This window comes from Triticum urartu, chromosome 3, assembly GCF_003073215.2.
Source record: "Triticum urartu cultivar G1812 chromosome 3, Tu2.1, whole genome shotgun sequence".
In the NCBI taxonomy this organism is placed as follows: domain Eukaryota; kingdom Viridiplantae; phylum Streptophyta; class Magnoliopsida; order Poales; family Poaceae; genus Triticum; species Triticum urartu.
Genome location: NC_053024.1, coordinates 147,858,270 through 147,877,306, shown reverse-complemented (window position 1 = coordinate 147,877,306; position 19,037 = coordinate 147,858,270). Strand labels below are relative to the sequence as shown.

General features: G+C 56.2%; 5 protein-coding genes across 6 annotated transcripts; 2 read left to right on the top strand and 3 right to left on the bottom strand.

Annotated features, from left to right (window-relative positions):
* The first annotated feature begins 855 nt into the window (after positions 1 to 855).
* Positions 856 to 4,042, top strand: LOC125543358 (glyoxylate/hydroxypyruvate/pyruvate reductase 2KGR-like). The gene is made up of 2 exons (XM_048706678.1): positions 856 to 1,415; positions 3,427 to 4,042. Exons 1-2 carry the CDS (start codon positions 978 to 980, stop codon positions 3,943 to 3,945), a joined length of 957 nt encoding a protein of 318 aa, XP_048562635.1. The 5' UTR covers positions 856 to 977; the 3' UTR covers positions 3,946 to 4,042.
* A 218-nt stretch (positions 4,043 to 4,260) lies between these two features.
* Positions 4,261 to 5,676, bottom strand: LOC125546742. The gene is given in 3 exon segments (XM_048710889.1): positions 4,261 to 4,538; positions 4,541 to 4,802; positions 5,584 to 5,676. Coding segments are annotated over 3 exon segments (633 nt in total).
* A 209-nt stretch (positions 5,677 to 5,885) lies between these two features.
* LOC125543357 lies at positions 5,886 to 8,073 on the top strand. Its single transcript, XM_048706676.1, has 3 exons — positions 5,886 to 7,273; positions 7,352 to 7,537; positions 7,648 to 8,073. Exons 1-3 carry the CDS (start codon positions 6,446 to 6,448, stop codon positions 7,921 to 7,923), a joined length of 1,290 nt encoding a protein of 429 aa, XP_048562633.1. The 5' UTR covers positions 5,886 to 6,445; the 3' UTR covers positions 7,924 to 8,073.
* A 51-nt stretch (positions 8,074 to 8,124) lies between these two features.
* On the bottom strand, positions 8,125 to 11,167 carry LOC125543356 (pentatricopeptide repeat-containing protein At5g25630-like). Its single transcript, XM_048706675.1, has 4 exons — positions 10,977 to 11,167; positions 10,376 to 10,500; positions 9,231 to 10,154; positions 8,125 to 9,159 (listed from the first exon to the last, which is right to left on the bottom strand). The coding sequence occupies exons 2-4, from the start codon at positions 10,472 to 10,474 to the stop codon at positions 8,284 to 8,286; spliced, it is 1,899 nt and encodes a 632-aa protein (XP_048562632.1). The 5' UTR covers positions 10,475 to 10,500; positions 10,977 to 11,167; the 3' UTR covers positions 8,125 to 8,283.
* Positions 11,168 to 16,094: 4,927 nt separating this feature from the next.
* Positions 16,095 to 18,368, bottom strand: LOC125548195 (protein alan shepard-like). Of its 2 annotated transcripts, none has more exons than XM_048711861.1 (2): positions 16,698 to 18,368; positions 16,095 to 16,462 (listed from the first exon to the last, which is right to left on the bottom strand). In XM_048711861.1, the coding sequence occupies exons 1-2, from the start codon at positions 17,308 to 17,310 to the stop codon at positions 16,428 to 16,430; spliced, it is 648 nt and encodes a 215-aa protein (XP_048567818.1). In that variant the 5' UTR covers positions 17,311 to 18,368; the 3' UTR covers positions 16,095 to 16,427. Both variants share the same exon structure in this region, with proteins under 2 accessions (XP_048567818.1, XP_048567819.1).
* Positions 18,369 to 19,037: the final 669 nt, after the last annotated feature.

The following is a 19,037-nucleotide window of genomic DNA, read 5'->3' as shown; positions in this document are numbered from 1 at the left end:
TGTTGGGCTTTAGTACCGACCCTTTAGTCCCGGTTCCCGAATCGGGACAAATGGACCTTTTTCTACTAGTGCCCCCTCCCATTCTTGAACCTATCTTTGTGCTCAGTCTCGCTCTGCTTCAAGCTTATCTTGTGAGGGAGAGATTCTATGAGTTCATGAGAGAGTTTGATTGAAAATCTTTTAAGAAGTTCATCCATGTGACTTTGCTTTGCTTCTCACTCTTGCAGGGTGTGCGCCTCTAAGCGATGAACCTTCAAGTGTCGTGGAAGAATGAAGAGTTTGTACAAGGCACGGAGATTGTTTTTTTCGTGTGAGACCAACCCCGAATGAGGTAAAAAAATCCGAATGAGGTCTTGACCTTTGTTGTATCAAGCCATGGTGAAAATAGGTGGGCTTGTGCTTTGTGGGTGTCGCTCGTTTCTAAAATCACTTTCATCGGTCTAGGGTTGCATCAACGTTGAGTAATCATGCTTGTTGTTTTTTAACCAGCCGAGTAGATGGACATAAGGGAGACGGGTTCAGGTCAAGACTATATTAGATAGGGATCCGCTAGAGCGACATAAACTCTAGAAAATTAGATCGATCTAACAAAAACATCTGCTTCTTTAGATAAAAAAAAGTATATCTATCTTTTTTAGGCAATCTCGTGAAGCTTTTATTCATTTGTCATCCTGTTCACATGGAGAAACATATCTACCTTGAAAATTAGTTTTTTTAGGTAATTTTTTGGGACATTTTTTTAGGTAATTGAAAATTAGGGTGGCTGACTCAACCATCATCCCTCGAACTCAGTAGGCCGCCCGTCCTTGTCCGGCTGGACTGCAACCTGCGGCCCATAGAGGATAATAAGACGCTAGCAAACAAGGCCGGCGTCGAGCGTCAGCATTTCCCCACCAGTAGCCACCGCGGAGCAGCCCACCCACCCACCACACAACAGCCAGCCGCATCCGCTGCCGCCCTCGGTGCCCCCGGCGGCCATGGCGATGGAGTCCCTGGGCGTGCTGCTGCTGCACCCCATGAACGCCTACCTGGAGCAGGAGCTCGACCGCCGCTTCCGCCTCTTCCGCTTCTGGGACTCCCCTCCCGACGGCCGCGCCGAGTTCCTCCGCGCCAACGCCTCCGCCATCCGCGCTGTCGTCGGCAACGCCAGCTACAACGCCGACGCCGCGCTCATCGACGCGCTGCCGTCGCTCGAGATCGTCGCCTCCTTCTCCGTGGGGATCGACCGCGTCGACCTCCCCAAGTGCCGCGAGCGCGGGATCCGCGTCACCAACACCCCCGACGTCCTCACCGACGACGTCGCCGACCTCGCCGTCGGCCTCTCCATCGCCGCGCTGAGGAAGATCCCGCAGGCCGACCGCTACGTGCGCGCCGGCCTGTGGAAGGCCAAGGGGGACTACACACTCACCACGCGGGTTGGTTTCCGATGCTTGCCCATTGACTTCCATTTATATTTTCCAGTCCAATAATTCAGTGCGCTCTTAGTGCTTTGGTGTCTTTGGTTTAATCATAAAGTGTGTATACTTGGTATCGGTTCTGTCAAAATGAATACGGCAATAACTTGGTTGGAAAAGGAACTATAACACAGCAGTGGGCATTCAGCGAATATGAATGCACGAAAGGGAAATAGGCAATACAGAGATGTTAAATTGCAGAGAGCAAAATCTAGTACAGGTAGAAAGGAGAAACAGTTGAACTTTATTGGATCCTTGTCAGTTTTTTTTGGCACATCATTGGTTATCTTCCTAAAATATTGTTGGTAGTTAGTAACTTAGTACATTTGCCTCTCTTTACCATGTGAGTCATATCAATGGGGAAGTAGTGGTTCAAAGTCATTTGCAGTAGCTTAGGTTGCGACTATCCTTAGTTTATGCCATGTCAGTCATATCATTTGAGAGAGTAGTGGTTCAAAGGCATTTGCAGTAGCTTAGGTTGCGACTATCCTTAGTTTATGCCATGTCAGTCATATCATTTGAGGAAGCCGTGGTTCGAAGGCATTTGCAGTAGCTTAGGTTGCAATCTATGACAGTCTCTTAAAAGACTGCTCACCACTGCTCAGCGGTGAAATGCATCCTATTAGATCAAAATTTGTACTACCTGACTGTAAAATGTTGACCTTCTTCATTGCTGATTCAAGCTGTATGCTGGTGTCCAAAAACTTAAATATAAGATGTGGAGGAATCACATAGTTATAGTGCTGTAGCCGCAGGGTTTTTCTAGAAATCTAGTGAGCATTCTGATTTAGGATGGCTCACATATGGTGATGTGGTTCCTATCTTCTCTTATTTAATATCAGTTTCTTACTAGGTTAGGGATTTTTTGGTTCTTTTTTGACATATTCACATGGCTCTCGAGGTTTTATGTTGTAGCATATCTCCATATTGTGCCGTCAGCCCGTCACTTGGAATCGTATTAATACCAAGGCTGATGGATGATCAGAAAACGTTGGAAACCATGATTTGTTCCTCCCTGACCATTGCTTCATAGTAGCACAAATAGGATTCTTATAGCAACCATGAATTATGAGATTGTCGACTAGCTTCTTCGTGTAGACTAGCTTATTGAGTTGAGCGGTGGAGCGACTAGTCCTCGACTAGTCCAGACTAGTCTAGGTTTTTGAGTCGATCGACTCAATTTGGGAGGGACAAGTTTTTTTTAGGGAAATTTGGGAAAGATAGGTGAACAGTTGATTACTTCATCCACTTCCTGATGAATAGCTACTACAATTGGCAGAGCCTCAGGTTCTTCATCCACTAACCATGCATTCAATTTTTATTGTATACTGTACTATGTGTTATTAGTTGAGTACTACAGTACCATGTCGACTAGTCCAGCATTAGCCTAGACCAGTCATGATTAGTCTATGAGTCTCAACCTTGGCTTGACTCGTCGACTCGTTATTCTTGATAGCGACATGTTTTGTCATGTTCTCCAGTGTTTTATGGCTAAGTAGATAGTTTATGCATCATACCAACCAAGGGTTCCATGATAATACCCACCAGAACTTTTCATGAACTGTATGGTGCAATATGCTCTTGTCACCGTGCCATTTTCCTGCTCCCTTAAAACATTGAAGGACATCTTCAGTGCGAGTGGAATCCTGTTAAACAATGCAACACATTCAGGTGCACTTTTGGCTGCGCGCATCAATGGATGTGGAGGCTGGGGGTAGCACCTGCATTTGAAAAACAAAAGAGTTCGGATGCAGCTATCTCAAGGAGAGAATGTCCTTTGCAAGATTGATCTGCTACTGATTATAATGATGAGATATCAGCCTAACGGCTGTCCTATGAAAGCATGAAATAGCTGACGATGCTGGTTACTGTTTTGTGGTAGATATAAAGGTTGGGGGTGCATGTGATCCTAATAGTAGATTTGGTTTCCCCAAAGAGCAAAAGATAACCGACTCTCGTTACTTCTCTGCAGTTCAGTGGTAAAAGAGTTGCCATTCTTGGGCTTGGCAGGATAGGCTTAGCCATAGCAAAAAGAGCTGAAGCATTTGGTTGCTCAATCAGTTACCACTCAAGATCAGAGAAGTCATTTCCAAACTACAAGTTCTTTACGAATGTTGTTGACCTGGCAGCCAATTGTGACGTGCTTGTTGTAGCATGTTCGCTTAATGCCGAGACGCATCACATTGTCAATCGTAAGGTCATGGATGCGCTAGGACCAGATGGTGTGCTCATAAACATTGGGCGTGGAGCACATGTGGATGAACCTGAGCTTGTGTCTGCTCTTGTTGAGAAACGCCTTGGAGCAGCAGGCCTTGATGTGTTTGAGCATGAGCCCTTTGCTCCAGAGCAACTTTTCAGTTTAGATAATGTTGTTTTGGTCCCTCATGTAGGAAGTGATACAGAAGAAACATGCAAGGCAATGGCTGATCTGGTTCTGAAGAATTTAGAGGCACATGCTCTTAATAAGCCCTTACTCACCCCAGTCATCTGATTGTTACTGGGATTCCCAGATGTTAACAGTTTGTAATCCAAACTCTGGGTTTTTTGTCTAGTTTATGAACTCAGCATTATCTATTGTTTTCGGAAGACATCATATGTTATGTCTGATATGCAATCAACCATGATAAATAAGACCATCAGTTCCAAAGTTTATTCATATATTTACAGAGATATTTGCATCTGTCCCTCTTCACTTGCTGGTACCTTTGTGTGTGGTCGGGGCATGCAATCTCGGCATTCCGTTTTGGATCCTTTCTTTCTTATATTTCCTTGTTTAAGCAGGTAGAACATCTGTGGCTCGTTTTTCTCATAGATTTTGTTTATCCTGTTGCAGTTCAGTGGCAAGAGGGTGGGCATCATCGGGCTGGGCAGGATAGGGCTTGCCATTGCCACCCGAGTGGAGGCCTTTGATTGCCCAGTCAACTACTACCAGAGAACAAAGAAAGACTACCCCAGCTACACCTATTACCCGAGCGTGGTCGAACTGGCGGCAAACAGCGACATCCTTGTGGTGGCCTGCCCGCTGAACGAGCAGACCCGGCACATCGTCAACCGTGAGGTGATTGAGGCGCTGGGTCCCAAGGGCCTGCTCATCAACATTGGGCGCGGCCCTCATGTTGACGAACCCGAGCTGGTCTCGGCGCTCGTCGAGGGGCGCCTCGGCGGGGCGGGCCTCGACGTGTTCGAGGACGAGCCCAACGTGCCTGAGGCGCTGTTCACGCTCGACAACGTCGTGCTGGTGCCCCACGTGGGGAGCGGGACGCACGAGACGCGCCAGGCCATGGCGGACCTGGTCCTGGGCAACCTGGAGGCGCATGTTCTGAAGAAGCCGCTGCTGACTCCGGTTGTCTGATGATGATCAGGATAATCCGCCGTGCGTTGTATATGATATGAAGAAGTGAAGCACGACAAGATGTTTTCTGTTTGGGGATCATATTGAAATCTGTTGTTTTCGGTCGGTGAACATTCGACGAGAAAGAAAGGTCAATAAGTTTGATTTCTTACTGGGATGCCGATGCCGGTGCCATGTATTCGGGCTGGAGTTGTTATCTTGTGTCGATGCCGATGCCGTGCTATGTATAGTATGCCCGGCCGGTTTCCTTGGTCGAGGAAATGCAGCCCAGCGGCAGCGTATCATCATGGCCGCTCAACGGATGGCTGGAGCATTGAACGCGCACGCACAGGATAGTGGACGATGGCCCGAGTGAGGAGAGGAGTACCCCATTTCACATTTTGGGATCCGGCAGCACTGTGGTATCCTCACTGAGGTGTCCGTTGTACACCGTCTGATCCTTTGACAGGTCGCGATCCCCTACCGGGCGACACGCGTGAATGCGTGATGGACTGCACTGCACGAAGGATGGATCCATTATTAAGATGTACTCTCCCTCCGTTCCATATTAATTGTCTCTGAAATGGATGTATCTAGATGTATTTCAGTGCTAGATACATCCGTTTAAGCGACAACTAATAGAAACAGAGGGAGTAGCTGCGGCAGATGGACCGAGTGGGCGGTTGGGCACGTCGCGAGAGCCAAGAACGTTCGTACGTACATACATACATTGATCCTTGAGCGGCGGTACATGGCATGGTTTTCTTCTCTGCTATACTAGGGTATGTGTAGGCGTACCGTGTATGGTGGCGACGAGACGTGGACGCTGCTTCCCGGGCTCGGCGAAGCCCCCACGTTTCCTTGACCGTCCGTCTGCAGTTTGTTTCGCATTACGGCACGGGCCGCTCGATCGACCGCTTCGGACCCAGCTGATATCACCGTCTTGTACAGAGTGAGAGATAGGAGAAGCAGCTGTCTTCCACGCTCCGGGGCTGACAGGCGGGCCCCGCGCACTGGGTGGGGCCCACGTGTAAGGGCGCCTGGTCAAGCAAGCAGCGTTCCCTCCCTCCCTCCCTCGAACAGCTGCATGCGTCAAAGGGGGAGGGAGCATGCAGGAGCACGCGGCGCCACTTGACGAGCCGTTTCGAGCCCCAGACCCAGCCCGAGCTCCTCGCGCGTCACTGCAGCCTCCCTCCGCGCGCCGCCCGCTTCCATCGGCGTCTGCGTGGGCGAAGAACAGGCGAGTGCTCCCGCCAATCTCTTTCTCTCTCCCCTCCTCTTGTTTCTTCAGGCGAGGGCCCGCGCGCCTGATCCCGTTCCTTCTTGGAGGAGAGAGGTCGAATGATTCGATCATCATTCCTCATCCAAGCGACCACCGTACCGGCCGTTTCATCTTCTCCTTCCCTCTTTCTTCTTCTCTGGGGGGCGGGGCGGACGTCAGATCATGCATGAGATCATCGATATCTTGCCCGCGTCTCGTTTTCTTTCTTCAGAAAAATACTTCTCCGGCGGTCCGGTCGCGGCTGCCGGCTGGGATCGCGGTCGAAACCAACCGATTACGTAACTCATCGATTTGATTCGTGCGCTACAGAGAAGTTGGTCCATTGACAACTGATGATCAATTCTCTTCTTTCTTCTTTCTTCTTTCTTCTTTGGTGACATGCTGACGCAATTGCGCGGGATTATGATTTCATCGACGTGCTACGTTAATAATTCCCAAACAATCCTGGTCTACGAGATTATAATTTTGTCCCGCTCTCAATCAATATTCACTCTTAATTTCTCTTCAATTATAGCGCGTCAAAATTTTGCCTTCAATTATTGCAATTCTTACCAAAAGCGTTCACGTTTTCCCTTTTCTTCCCATATAAGCGAGCGTCAAACTTGCAATCTTCAGATGATTATTGCCCTCCAAGATCTCATTGCTCCACAAGCGTTTCAGGCCAGTGAGCTTCTCCAAGAAATCAAATCCTTCCTCCTGGTGGCAGCGCCGCGCGACGGGACGATGAAGCACACGACGTCGGACTCGGACGTGACGAGCCTGGCGACCACGTCGCCGTCGCGGTCCCCGAAGCGGGCGGCCTACTACGTCGTCAGCCCGTCGCGCGACTCGCGGGACGACGGCGACAAGTCCTCGTCCACGCAGGCCACCCCCGTGTACAACAGCCCCCTCGACTCCCCGTCGCACCAGTCCTCCATCGGCCCGCACTCCAGGGCCTCCTCCGCCAGCCGCTTCTCCGGGAACCTCACCGGCGGCGGCCGGGCCGCCGCCACCCGGAAGCGCCCCCACGGCCACGGCAAGGGGTGGCACGAGGTGGACGTGATTGACGAGGAGGAGGCCGAGGACGCCGGCGTGGACCAGGAGCAGGAGCTCTCCAGGAGCTGCGTCGCCGCCTTCTGGTTCTCGGTTCTCGTCCTCGCCTTCACCCTCGTCTGCCTCGTCGTCTGGGGCGCCGCCCGCCGTGATAAACCCAGCGTCCTCGTCAAGGTGCATTTCATCTCTGCCACCTTAAATTCAGTATCTCCCTCTATTACACAACCTTAGAATTTGTTTGGTTCTGTGCAGAGCTTGAGAGTGGAGAATTTCTACGCCGGCGAAGGGACGGACGGCACCGGAGTGCCGACCAAGTTCGTCACGATGAACTGCTCGCTCGAGATTGACGTCCACAACCCCTCCACCATGTTCGGCATCCATGTCTCTTCCACCTCCATCCAGCTCTACTATTCCCAGATACCCATCGCCAGCGGTCAGGTAATTAGCACGCCAAAAAGCATCAGAGAGGAACTCCGCTTTCTGAAGTTCCTCCGTCAGAATTCCGGTAGCTAATGCCGCCTCCTACTGCTGCTGCTGCTGCTCTGCAGCTGGACAAGTTCTACCAGCCGAAGAAGAGCCGGCACGTCGCATCGGTGACCCTGCACGGCGAGAAGACGCCGCTCTACGGAGCCGGGGCTACCTTCGTCCTCACCGACACCGACGGCGTGCCCCTCACCGTGGACTTGGCGGTGAGGACGAGAGGGTATGTCATCGGCAGGCTTGTCAGGGTGACACACGCCAAGCGTGTGCGATGCCCGGTTCTTGTGAGCTCTCTCACCGACAAGCCCATCATGATCGCCCAGACTGCTTGCAGCTACTCTTGATTTGGTAATCTATTGCTTGAGATGTTGTTAGTTTTGACAAGTATAAGAGCGTATAATGGTTGTGATCGTGTAGATATTGTTGTGGTCGTTCATGGCATTGGAACCATCTGGTTAATAATTCTCCAGCATCAGTGTTTGATTGAGAGCATAGCATTCAGTTGGTATCATAGATCACACATGCTGTTTGAGGGGAGTCTGATCTGTGGAATGGTGAGAGTGAGACATCTGAATCGAAGACCAATGTGTGTGCAGAATCATACAAAAATGACCAGCATCTACGGTCAGGAGATAAATTTTGGGGAAGAATTGGGTTTTATAGGTAGTAGTGTACATGTGCTGAACAGCAAACATGTCCACCTCTTAACTGAGGAAGACCATCTTGATTGAGCTGATGCTGTGACTGTACAGCCCACCCTGCTTCTGCCTTCGCTCCCTGCAAAACCCCGAGGATCGCAGTCGGAGCTGACACGATCGCCACGGCGACGACGACGACGGCGGCGCCGACGATGCAAAGTCTCCAGCCCTGCCTGTCCCTAGCGCGCTTGTCACCTGCACGAAACTGGCACGTGATGATGGATCACTCGTTGCCTGCTCACTGGCTCTTCCGGATCTCTGCAGCTTGTCGTCGTCGTCGTCGGGACGGCGGTCCGGCTCGTCGTGATCGCTCGCGTTGGGGGCGGGGCGACGACGGTCGTCGGGGGAACCGAGGTTGCGGTTGGCGTTCTTGACCAGGCCGACGGCCTTCCACGCATCGGCGACGAGGCTGTAGGTGCTCTGCTTCGGCCTGACGCCGGCCTCCTGCATCATCCGGAGGACCTCCTCGGCCTTCCACGGCTGCTTCTGCTCGCTGTACCCCCAGATGAGCGTCTCGAACGTCCGGAGGTTGGGGCGCACGCCGGCGTCCCGCATCTTCTTGTACACCCTGGCGGCGTTGTCCATGTCGGCGACGCTGCACCAGCCGCTGATGACGGTGGTGAAGGTGACGACGTTGGGGCGCACGCCGAGGCGGCGCATCCGCTCCAGGAGCTCCTCCGCCTTGCCGGGCTGCTGCGCCCGGACGTGGCCCTTGGCCAGGATGCTGTACACCTGCGGGTCCGGCTCGATCCTGGCCTCTACCATCGTGTCGAACACCTTGCTGCACTTCGCCATGTGCCCCAGCGAGCTGAAGGCGTTCAGCTGGTGGCTGTACGTCACGATGTCCGGCTCGATGCCGAACTGCTCCATCAGCCCGAGAACCTGCACATCATAAGATCAAGAATCAATCGAGTTTTGTGAGCTCTGAGCTCGCTCTGAGCTCACGTGCGTACGTCGTCGGCGGCGGCCGTGTCGTTGGCGTCGAGGAAGCCCTTGAGGAGGGTGTTGAAGACGATGACGTTGGGGAGGACGCCGGCGTCCTTCATCTGGCGGACGCAGCGGAGCGCCTCCTCCAGCCTGCCCTCCCGGCAGTATCCGCCGACGATGATTCCCCAGGTGCGCTCGCTGGTGCGCAGCCTGGCGCGCACCATCTCCACCACCAGCTCCTCCGCCCGCCACGTCTCGTCGTTCTTGGCGTAGGCGCTGGCGACGGTGTTGTAGGTGACGACGTCGGGCTCCACGCCGCGCGCCCGCATCCGGCCCACCACGCCCCACGCCTCCTCCAGCCTCCGGTGGTCGCACCACGCCTTCACCAGGATGTTGTAGGTGGTCAGGTTGGGCCTCACCGTGGACGCGACCCCGGCGCCGTCGCCGCCGGCCATCATGTCGAAGATGCGCTGCGACTCGTCGGGGCGGCCGGCGATGCCGAAGCCCTTGATGAGCGTGTTGAAGGTGCTGATGGTGGGGCGGCAGCCCGGGTGGTGGCGGCTCATCTTCCAGAAGGTGCTGGTGGCCTCGCCCATCCGCCCGGCCTCCACGAAGGAGTTGATGAGGGCGTTGAAGAAGATGGCGTCCGGCCGCAGCCCGGCGGCGTCGATGCCGGCGAGCAGCGAAGGGATCGCCTCGAACGCGCGCTGGTTCGTCACCGCGGTGAGCAGGGTGGTGTACGTCACCAGGGACGGGCGGTGGCCCTCGTCGGCGAGGTGGCCGAACAGGGCCTGCGCCTGGTGAGATTTCTTGGCGTCGATCAGGCTGCGCATCTCCCGCGTCCGGCTGACCACGGCCTGGCACGTGTGCCCCTTGGCGCACGTCGTGCAGGTGCTCGCCGGCGGCGGCTGCGCGTCGCCGCCATTGCCCTGGCGCTTCTCCTCCTCCTCCTGGAGCACCCAAAGAAGGAAACCCTTGACTTGTTTGAGATGAGCAGGCGCAATATGGGCACAAAAATCACGGAAAGAGTAGAGAAGTCGATCACACAAAATTCACCAAGGATATCTATCTTTCCCCCGCCCTATATCTCGAAATGTGCAGGCAAGAACTGAGATGTGGTCACAGCTGCTTGTCATTCTTATCTAGTACTCCGGTGCAATCCGGTGCTTACCGTGGAGGCGGATCCGTTGAGCTCTTTCCCCTTGTTTCTTGTCTTGCCCGTGCTGTTGGAAGTGGAGGCCGGCGTCAGTTGTATGCCGTCTTGTAGCATTGTAGCACCGCTATATGCTCCTCAACCTGGCCAGTAGTGTCAGGATTTATTCAGATGCCATGATTCTGAATGATGCTTTCGAAACCAAATGAAGCGCACAAAATGCAGAACACAAACCTACTCTGCATTCAGTGTTGCTTGCTATACTTGTACTGTACTTAATATTGAAGTAATGCGGGCTGGAACGAAAGGAAAACACACATATCTATCTCACTTGGCAAAAAAAAAATCTGCTTAAACAGTTTTACTATCTATCTATCGGCAGGTGAGGTGAGCACGCATGCATCCCTGAATTTGTTGTTGGCGTCCATTCTTCGGCGCCCAGCAGACTGGAGGAGGGGGGCGAGATGCACGCGGACGTTCGGAGCTCGCCGTCCGGTGATCTCCACGGCGTAATTGAGCAAAACACAAGAGGTGGAAACTCATTCTAGCTAGCGCCATCCTCTCGCAGCCTCGGCGGCAGAAACACAAGTGAAGGAGCCAGCCTGGTTAGGTACATCACCTCATTCGCAGCAGCAGAGTTTCCAAGCGTGCCCCCACGGTCAGCCGCACGGCGTGCCTCCGGCCGGTATGGCCGGAGGAGGAGGAGGAGGAAGAGCAAGGGGGAGAGACGGACCAAGGCGTGGCTGTGAGGGGCTGCGCTTCGTTTTTCTTTATCCGCAGGGGACCGGGCTGGGAAACGATAGGCAAGGGCGCGCGGGCTCCGCTCCGGTGACAGCTCGGCGGGGAACCCTGAGCCTGAGGTGGGACCCATGCCCTGGGGGGTGTTTTTTTTTTACGGTTTGGCTATTTTTCAGTCAACTGATTTACAATTGGCCTTCAATCAATTTTTTGGCCGTTCGATCTCATGCCGAGATCTGCACCGCGAGCACTTTAGTTTCCGGGCCAGCCCGTTAACGTCCGTCCCCTGCCCTCCCTTTGTCCTTTTTGTTTATTTTCATTTCTATCCTTTCTCATTTCTTGGAGAGAGTTAAAGCAGCGGAGCGAGGGAGGCGCCTCTTGGCGATTGCCTCTGAAGAAAGATGAGACACAACACACTTTGCATTGATCTGTCTAGGCCGTATAAGTACAGGAGGAAACTCAGGTGACGAGCACCACTACTGTAGCTAAAGGCATCTTCAGCCGCGCCTCCAAGAAGGCATTTTTAGGCGTTTTTTTTGTGCCGGCGCCGAAAAATCGGCCCAGTCGCGCCCTAGGAGCCCGATTTTCACCGGTTTGGGCCGAAAACAGCGCCGGCGGACTCAGCCTGAACCCGGCGCGCTGGGGGCGCCGGGGCGAACTGTTTTGGCGCGAAACAGCCGCGGGCCCGCCGCGTCAGCGACTCTACCCTCTTCTCGCCCCTTCGTCGTCCTCATCGCCTCGTTTCCCGCGGCGAATCAATGCCAAAGCTGTCGCGCTGCCGCGCCGGTCAGCCTGCGCCATTGATGCTTCACGGGCGGCGCAGTGAAGACCGGATGGCGCACGTCCCTCGCCCTCCCTCGCCCGCCACGCGTACTCACGGCGGCTCGCGCACGGGCGGCGCCTCGGCCTATATAAGACGCACCCCAGCGCACTCGGCGACTCGTACTCTCTCGCCGTCGTCGTTCCTCCCTCTCCTCTCTCTCGCCGTCTCCAACACCCATGGCCGAGCGCTTCCCAGGCGACGGCGCGACGGCGAACGGCTTCGGTCGCCGCCCTCTTCACGAGAGCGAGGCTCGCCTCCTTTTCAAGGCCGAGTACCCGGTCCCGCCGGACATGCGGGTACCCGGGGCGTGGAGGATCAGCGCCGGCGGCGTGCCGGTGCCCCCGATACCCACTGGCGCGGCGCGGCGTGCAGAGATCGCACGCATCCGCTCGTCCCTGCCGCGTGCGGCGAGGGAGGGGCCACGGTACGTCCCTGACAGCCCGCTCTGGGAGCCCTACTTCCGCCGCCGCCACGCCGAGCAGCTCGAGGCCACCAATGGCGTCGAGCCCTCCGGCAGGCTCAACGCCGTCGGCCGGCGTCGGTGGTGGGGCGTGCCCGGGCGCATGTTGGAGGCCGTCCTCGAGTACATCGAGGGCGGCAACACACCGCGCCTCGAGTACCCCGCTCCCCCGTCCTTCGCACGCCGCCGGGGAAGCTCCTGGACCCCGAGGCGCATGGAGACCGGGGGGTCCTCCTCCTCGTCCGGCGGCTCCCCCCTGCCTCCACCTCCGCCCCGTCAAGCCGGAGCCCCAGGGCGCCTGTCAGCGCGCGCACCCGCAACTCCGGCGTCTGCATCGGCGACAACGCCTCCCCCACCGGCCGCTTCGTCCTCGTCGAGCCCAAGCCGGAGCCCAAGCCGGAGCCCGGCCTCCCCGTGGAGTATTAGGAGATAGCCCGGCGTGGCTTCTCCGACGAGGACGCCCTGCGGTGGGCGCGGGACGACTACCTCCGTGACGAGATGGTCCGGTAGTGCCGGGCCCTGGAGGAGATCGCCGCCCGCAAGCGTGGGCACGAGGACGAGCACGGCGTCGTGGTCCTCAGCGATGACGACGACGACGCCCCCGGACCGTCCAACCCGCCGCGCCAACCGGGGGAGGGATGCAGCAGGGACGGCGGAGGCGTCGGCGGGGGCGACGACGACGACGACGACGACAGTGACTACACGCGGTTCTACCGCCTCCTCGGCATGTAGAACCGCGTGGGCGGGCGGCGAGGCGGGCGGCGAGGGAGACGGCGGGGGTAGCCCGCGGTAGTTTTTCCCTTTTTTTGCAAAGTATGTTTAAATTTGAACGAACTCGCCGATGTTTGCATTAAATTTGAGTCGTGTTTGCGCCGTATTTGACTTTTTTAAAAACCCGTGGGGGGCCGCGACTGGGGGGCATCACGCCCCCAGTGCGCGGTTTAGCGCCGGTGCGCCCCCAGGGGGCGATTTTTTGCCCCTCCTGGGGGGCCAATGGCTGGAGATGCCCTAACTGCACCACTAGACCACTACACCACTACTCATGTACGTGGGTGATCGTGGGCGCTGTGTGCTTTGACTAGGCACAGGGGCACACAGCGCTCTATAGTTCAACACCCCCCGCAGTCGTGACGTCGCCGGAGGAGACGCAAAGGCTGGACCGGAACTCAGAGAAAATGTTCGACGGCAGCACATCAGCGAGTTGCTGGCGAGTAGGGACATGTAGGACGCGGAAGTCGCCGAGTGCCACCCGTTCTCGAACAAAGTGGATGTCCAACTCGACATGCCTTGTGCGCCGGTGGTGCACAGGGTTGACGGAGAGGTAGACGGCCGAGATGTTGTCATAGAAGACGATGGTGGCGGAGCGCACTGGATGAAGGAGCTCACCGAGAAGCTGACGCAGCCAGATGCATTCGGCGACCGCGTTGGCGACGCCCCGGTACTCGGCCTCGGCGCTGGAGCACGAGACCGTGGCTTGGCGCTTCGACGACCAGGAGACCAGAGTGTCGCCGAGGTAGACACAAAACCCCGAGGTCGAGCGGCGTGTGTCCGGGCAACCAGCCCAATCTGCATCAGTGAAGGCCCGAAGCTCGATCTTGGCAGTAGGATGGATCCAGAGCCCCAAGTCGGTGGTGCCGCGCACATAGCGAAGTGCGCGCTTCAGCAGGCCTTCATGACAGACCCGGGGGTCATGCATGTGAAGACACAGCTGTTGCACGGCGTACGCAAGCTCGGGGCGGGTGATGGTGAGGTACTGTAGAGCCCCGGCGAGACTGCGGTAGGCAGAGGCATCGGCGACCTTGGGCCCGTCGGCGGAGGGAAGTTTGGACTTCGTGTCCACAGGTGTGGGTGCAGCCTTGTAGTTGTCCATGGACGCACGCTCGAGTATCTCCTCAGCGTACTGCTCCTGCGACAGGAAGAAGCCGTTCGCCGTGCGCGTGACACGAATGCCGAGGAAGTAGTGTAGAGCGCGAAGATCCTTCATGGCGAACTCACGAGCGAGCTGCGCGATGAGATGTGAAGTAGGGCTGAAGTTGAGGCTGTCAAGACGATGTCGTCCACGTAAAGTAGCAGGAAGGCCGTGTCGTTGCCGCGGGTGTAGGTGAACAGCGACGTGTCCGAGCGTGTCGCCGTGAAGCCGATCATGGCGAGGAAGCCGGCGAAGCGAAGGAACCAGGCGCCAGGCGCCTGTTTCAGCCCGTACAGAGACTTGCTCAATCTGCAGACATGGTCAGGCTTGCTCTTGTCGATGAACCCAGCAGGTTGGAGTCAGTAGACCTCCTCGGCGAGCGTGCCATGGAGGAAAGCGTTCTTGACGTCCAATTGATGAACAGGCCATCCACGTGAGGCAGCGAGCGTCAGGACGGTGCGGATCGTCGTCGGCTTGACGACGGGTGAGAAAGTCTCGCCGTAGTCGACACCGGGACGCTGAGTGAAGCCGCGCACCACCCACCTTGCCTTGTAGCGCTCGAGGGAGCCGTCGACGCGTGTTTTGTGGCGAAAAACCCACTTCCCTGTGATGATGTTAGCGCGGGGCGGCCGGGGAACAAGCTCCCAGGTGCGGTTGCCGACGAGCGCCGCGAATTCCTCTGCCATAGCCGCGAACCAGTTCGGGTCCTGGACAGCAGTGCGAACGGAGCGAGGGATTGGCGACACCGTCGTGGACGCAGGAGCCGTGGCGGTGAGGTTGTGGTAGCGCGGGTTCGGCCGGAACACGCCGTTCTGGGCGCGCGTGATCATCTGTCGAACGGCCTGGGGACGTGGCGCGAGAGGCGGCGAGCCGGTGGATGTTGAAGAGGAGACGCCCGAGGTCGATCTGGCGGCGGAGCTTGAATGCATGGATGGCCCGCACGAGCTTGCCGAGGCGCGCGAGGTGGAGGGAGGCGACGCAGCGTGCTCGACGGACGGGCCGGAAGGTGGCCCGAGAGACGGGCCAGGCTGGGGCGCGGACGAGGCCGCCCCTGCCCGGAGCGACAGACGCTCATTTGAAAGTGGAGCTGGCACCACGATCAGAGGAGGAGCGCCACGAGCTGATCCCTGCACAGGTAAGAACGGACTGACAATCGGGTTAGATGGCGATCGTTCAGCGTCAGAGAGGTGTGGATAGGAAAATGGGAAGGTGGTTTCATCAAAAGTGACATGGCATGATGTGAGAACACGACGGGAGACTGGGTCAAAACATCTGTAGCCACGGTGATCGGAAGGATAGCCGAGGAAAACACAAGCGACGGAGTGGGGAGAAAGTTTATGCCGGGCAGTGGAGCTGGTGTTGGGGAAACATAAGCAACCAAAAACGCGCAGCAAGGTGTAATCAGGGGCTACGCCAAGAAGAAACTCGTGAAGTGTCTGTGGTGAGCTAGACCGGCAGGGACGCCGGTTCAGCAAATAAGTAGCAGTGCACAGGGTTTCAACTTAGAAACGGGGTGGCATGGAGGCGTGGAAGAGCAGCGCGCGCACGCCCTCGTTGATAGTACGAAGTGCACGTTCCGCCTTGCCATTCTGCTGGCTAGTATACGGACAGGAGAAACGAAAAACGGAGCCGTGAGCAGAGAAGAAAGAGCGAACACGATCATTGTCGAATTCACGGCCGTTGTCGGTCTGTAGGGCAAGTATGGGCCGCTCAAATTGCGTTCTGAACGTAGGCATGAAAAGAGAGAAGAACAGAATGCACGTCAGACTTGTTGCGCAATGGGAACGTCCAGACATAGTGGGTGTAATCATCGATGATGACTAAGTAATACTGAAAACCAGAGATACTCACGACTGGAGATGTCCATACATCCAAATGCAACAGTTGAAAGGGAAAATAAGTACAGGACTGCGATGGAGCAAATGGCAAGCGTACATGTTTGCCAATGCGGCAGGCATGGCATGTGTGCGGTGCTGACTTGCTACATGTAAAAGGAAACAAAGCAGACGAACTACTGGTAGATAACTGGCCGGAGTGACCAAGCCGTTGGTGCCACAGGTCCACGGTGACGACGCCGGCGAAGTGTCGAGCGGATGGAGCCGAGGAACTGGACGCCACATGATAAAGATCGCCGTCGGAATCACATCGCAGAATCACCGCCCGAGTGCGGATGTCCTTGACAGAGAAACCAAAACTGTCAAATTCTACTGAAACAGGGTTCTCACGAGTTAACTGACGGACAGATAAAAGATTGCGAATAAGAGAGGGAGAGAGGAGAACATTGCGAAGTTGCAGAGAGGAATTGGTAACGATGAGTGCACCCTCACCAACACCGGTGATCGGGAGATGATCACCGTTGCCGACGAAGATACGAGCAGAGGTGGAACTGGGCGGACAGAGTGCAAGTTACCAGCGTTGGAGGTCATGTGCGCGGAGGCCCCAGTGTCGAGGACCCAGTCCGACGAGCTCCCGGCGGACGGCGGCGACTGGGCGGAGTGCTGCAGTGCACTCTGAAGAGCGCCCATGTCCCAGGGCGTGGTGGATGTCGACGCGCCGTGGGTGAAGCCGGGGGCGTAGCCACTGGGTGCGGGTCCGTATCCGCCGGGATTGAAGCCGGGGGCGTAGCCGTAGGTGTAGCCGTGCGGTGGAGGAGCCATGGGCGCGGCCATCATGGCGTGCTGATGCGGAACGCCGGGGCGCGGGCCGAGCACGCCCACGCCGGGCGCGCGCCAAGGGACCGGCCATGCCTGGACAAGGCCAGTCCAGGAGTTCGCGCCGGGAGCAGGCGCCGGGTATGCTGGGTTGCGGGGCACAGAAGGAGCCGCGGAGGACGAATTGCCGGTCCCGTTCCCATGCCCGCGACGGTGGTTACGCCCGCGACCACCGGCGGGGCTGGTGCCTGCAGCGGTACCGGAGCTGGAAGCGCCAGGAGACGGCGGCACGGGGCCACCAGCGCGGCCGGCGAGGAGAGCGTGAGCCGACTGTTGGCGCACGGCCTGCTCAGCGCGAAACTCCTCCAGCATGAGGAACGAGCAAGCCTGCAGAAAGCTCGGCAGAGGCACCTGCGACGTGATGTGCGGGATCGCGCCATGAAACTGACGGCCGAGCCCGCGAAGGAGGTTGAAGACCTGCTGTGGCTCTGAGACGGGCTGACCCAGATCGCGGAGTTGGTCAGCGAACCGCTTTAGGCGGGTGCAGTACTCCAGACGGTCAGATCGCCCTGGACGCAGGCGTGGTACTCCGCGTCGATGTAGACGGCACGGGAGAGCTGGTTGTCGTGGAAGATGCCCTGGATGGAGGCCCAGACGGTGGCGGTGGTGTTCTCAGGCTGCATGACGATCTCGAGCAGCTCCGGCGAGATCGTGGTATACAGCCAATGCACCACGCAGTGGTCGACCATGACCCAGTCGGGGTTGTCGAGAGGAGCGGCGAAGTCGGCATCCAGGTGGCTGCGGAGGCCGAACATGCCAATGACGGCGTCGAAGAAGCGCCGCCACTGAGCGTAGTTGCCGGCCGCCAGGTCGAGAGTGACCAGGACATGCTGACAAATGTCAACCGTCTGCAGGATGGAGGCAGGGAAGGAGGGCGCCGCAAGCACAACGCTGGGGCCGGCAGCAGTCGAGACAGCGGGCGCTGGCACAGCGTGGAGGGCGCCGGCGCCGGCGGCCGCGGCCGCGGCGTGGCCGGGCGACGCGGCGGGCGAGCCATCAGAGGAGGAAGAGGAGTTCGTGTCCATGGAAGCGGAAGCGGAGGAACCAGGCGCAAAGGGGTTAGAACCGTGCGACATCTGATACCATGAAGGAAGATGAGACACAACACACTTTGCATTGATCTGTCTAGGCCGTATAAGTACAGGAGGAAACTCAGGTGACGAGCACCACTACTGTAGCTAACTGCACCACTACACCACTACTCATGTACGTGGGTGATCGTGGGCGCTGTGTGCTTTGACTAGGCACAGGGGCACACAGCGCTCTATAGTTCAACAGCCTCGTCGTCCATGGCGATTCCGATCGTCTCCTCCTCTTCTTTCTTCAGGTTGATTTCCGCTCCAGTGCCTCCTCGCTTTGGTTCTTGTCCCTTTCCCCGATGTATTTCTCCTAGATCTAGTGGTTTGATTTGATTACCCTGTTGTTTGATGTAGATGTATGTGTATGTGCACTCGTGCGTAGATGTGGATTTGGCGTGCGATTTGTTGCACTTGCAGTGGAAGATGCATGGATGCAGCAGCGGTGCATCCGATTCCCCTGTCGATTTTCTTATCTGTTCGTCAAGGCGTCTGATTCCGCTGTCAGTTTTTTGTTAGATGTAGTGGCCTACGTTTTCAGGTAGCAATTGCATCTAAGTTACATCAACTTCGTTATTGTAGTTTCATTTTAATTACAGTGTAATTTCCTCTGAAATATACGGGCAAGTGGCACTGTGATTACAGTGTAATTTCCAGAGGTAATCACAGTGCAATTTCTACTGTAACTTCTGTGATTTTAGTTTACAGTCACTGCAATTGCAGTGCTATTTTGAGCTTAGTTACACTAGATCACAATGAAATTTTCAATTCAATATTTTTGGGGTTTGTCTATGTTGGATCTTCAATCATTTTGGAAAAAAAAAATCTTGGATCTACAAGCATTTTAGAACCTTCTTCTGTGTGGTTTGTCTTAGTTGGGTAATATTTGCATCCACTGTATACCCTTTTGTTTTTTTCTTCTATGTTTTAGGTAGTGTTGCATCTAAGTTTGCAACAGCTTCA

Bases quoted from the DNA above. Each gene is read 5' to 3' on its own strand.
- LOC125543358 (XM_048706678.1), top strand. From the start codon at position 978: ATGGCGATGGAGTCCCTGGGCGTGCTGCTGCTGCACCCCATGAACGCC. The intron at 1,416-3,426 runs GTTGGTTTCCGA...ACTTCTCTGCAG, and splicing joins ACTACACACTCACCACGCGG to TTCAGTGGTAAAAGAGTTGC.
- LOC125543357 (XM_048706676.1), top strand. From the start codon at position 6,446: ATGCTGACGCAATTGCGCGGGATTATGATTTCATCGACGTGCTACGTT. The intron at 7,274-7,351 runs GTGCATTTCATC...GGTTCTGTGCAG, and splicing joins AACCCAGCGTCCTCGTCAAG to AGCTTGAGAGTGGAGAATTT. The intron at 7,538-7,647 runs GTAATTAGCACG...GCTGCTCTGCAG, and splicing joins TACCCATCGCCAGCGGTCAG to CTGGACAAGTTCTACCAGCC.
- LOC125543356 (XM_048706675.1), bottom strand. From the start codon at position 10,474: ATGCTACAAGACGGCATACAACTGACGCCGGCCTCCACTTCCAACAGC. The intron at 10,155-10,375 runs GTAAGCACCGGA...TGGGTGCTCCAG, and splicing joins TCAACGGATCCGCCTCCACG to GAGGAGGAGGAGAAGCGCCA. The intron at 9,160-9,230 runs GTACGCACGTGA...TATGATGTGCAG, and splicing joins ACACGGCCGCCGCCGACGAC to GTTCTCGGGCTGATGGAGCA.
- LOC125548195 (XM_048711861.1), bottom strand. From the start codon at position 17,310: ATGCTGGAGGAGTTTCGCGCTGAGCAGGCCGTGCGCCAACAGTCGGCT. The intron at 16,463-16,697 runs GTAACTTGCACT...TTCTCTGTCAAG, and splicing joins GCACATGACCTCCAACGCTG to GACATCCGCACTCGGGCGGT.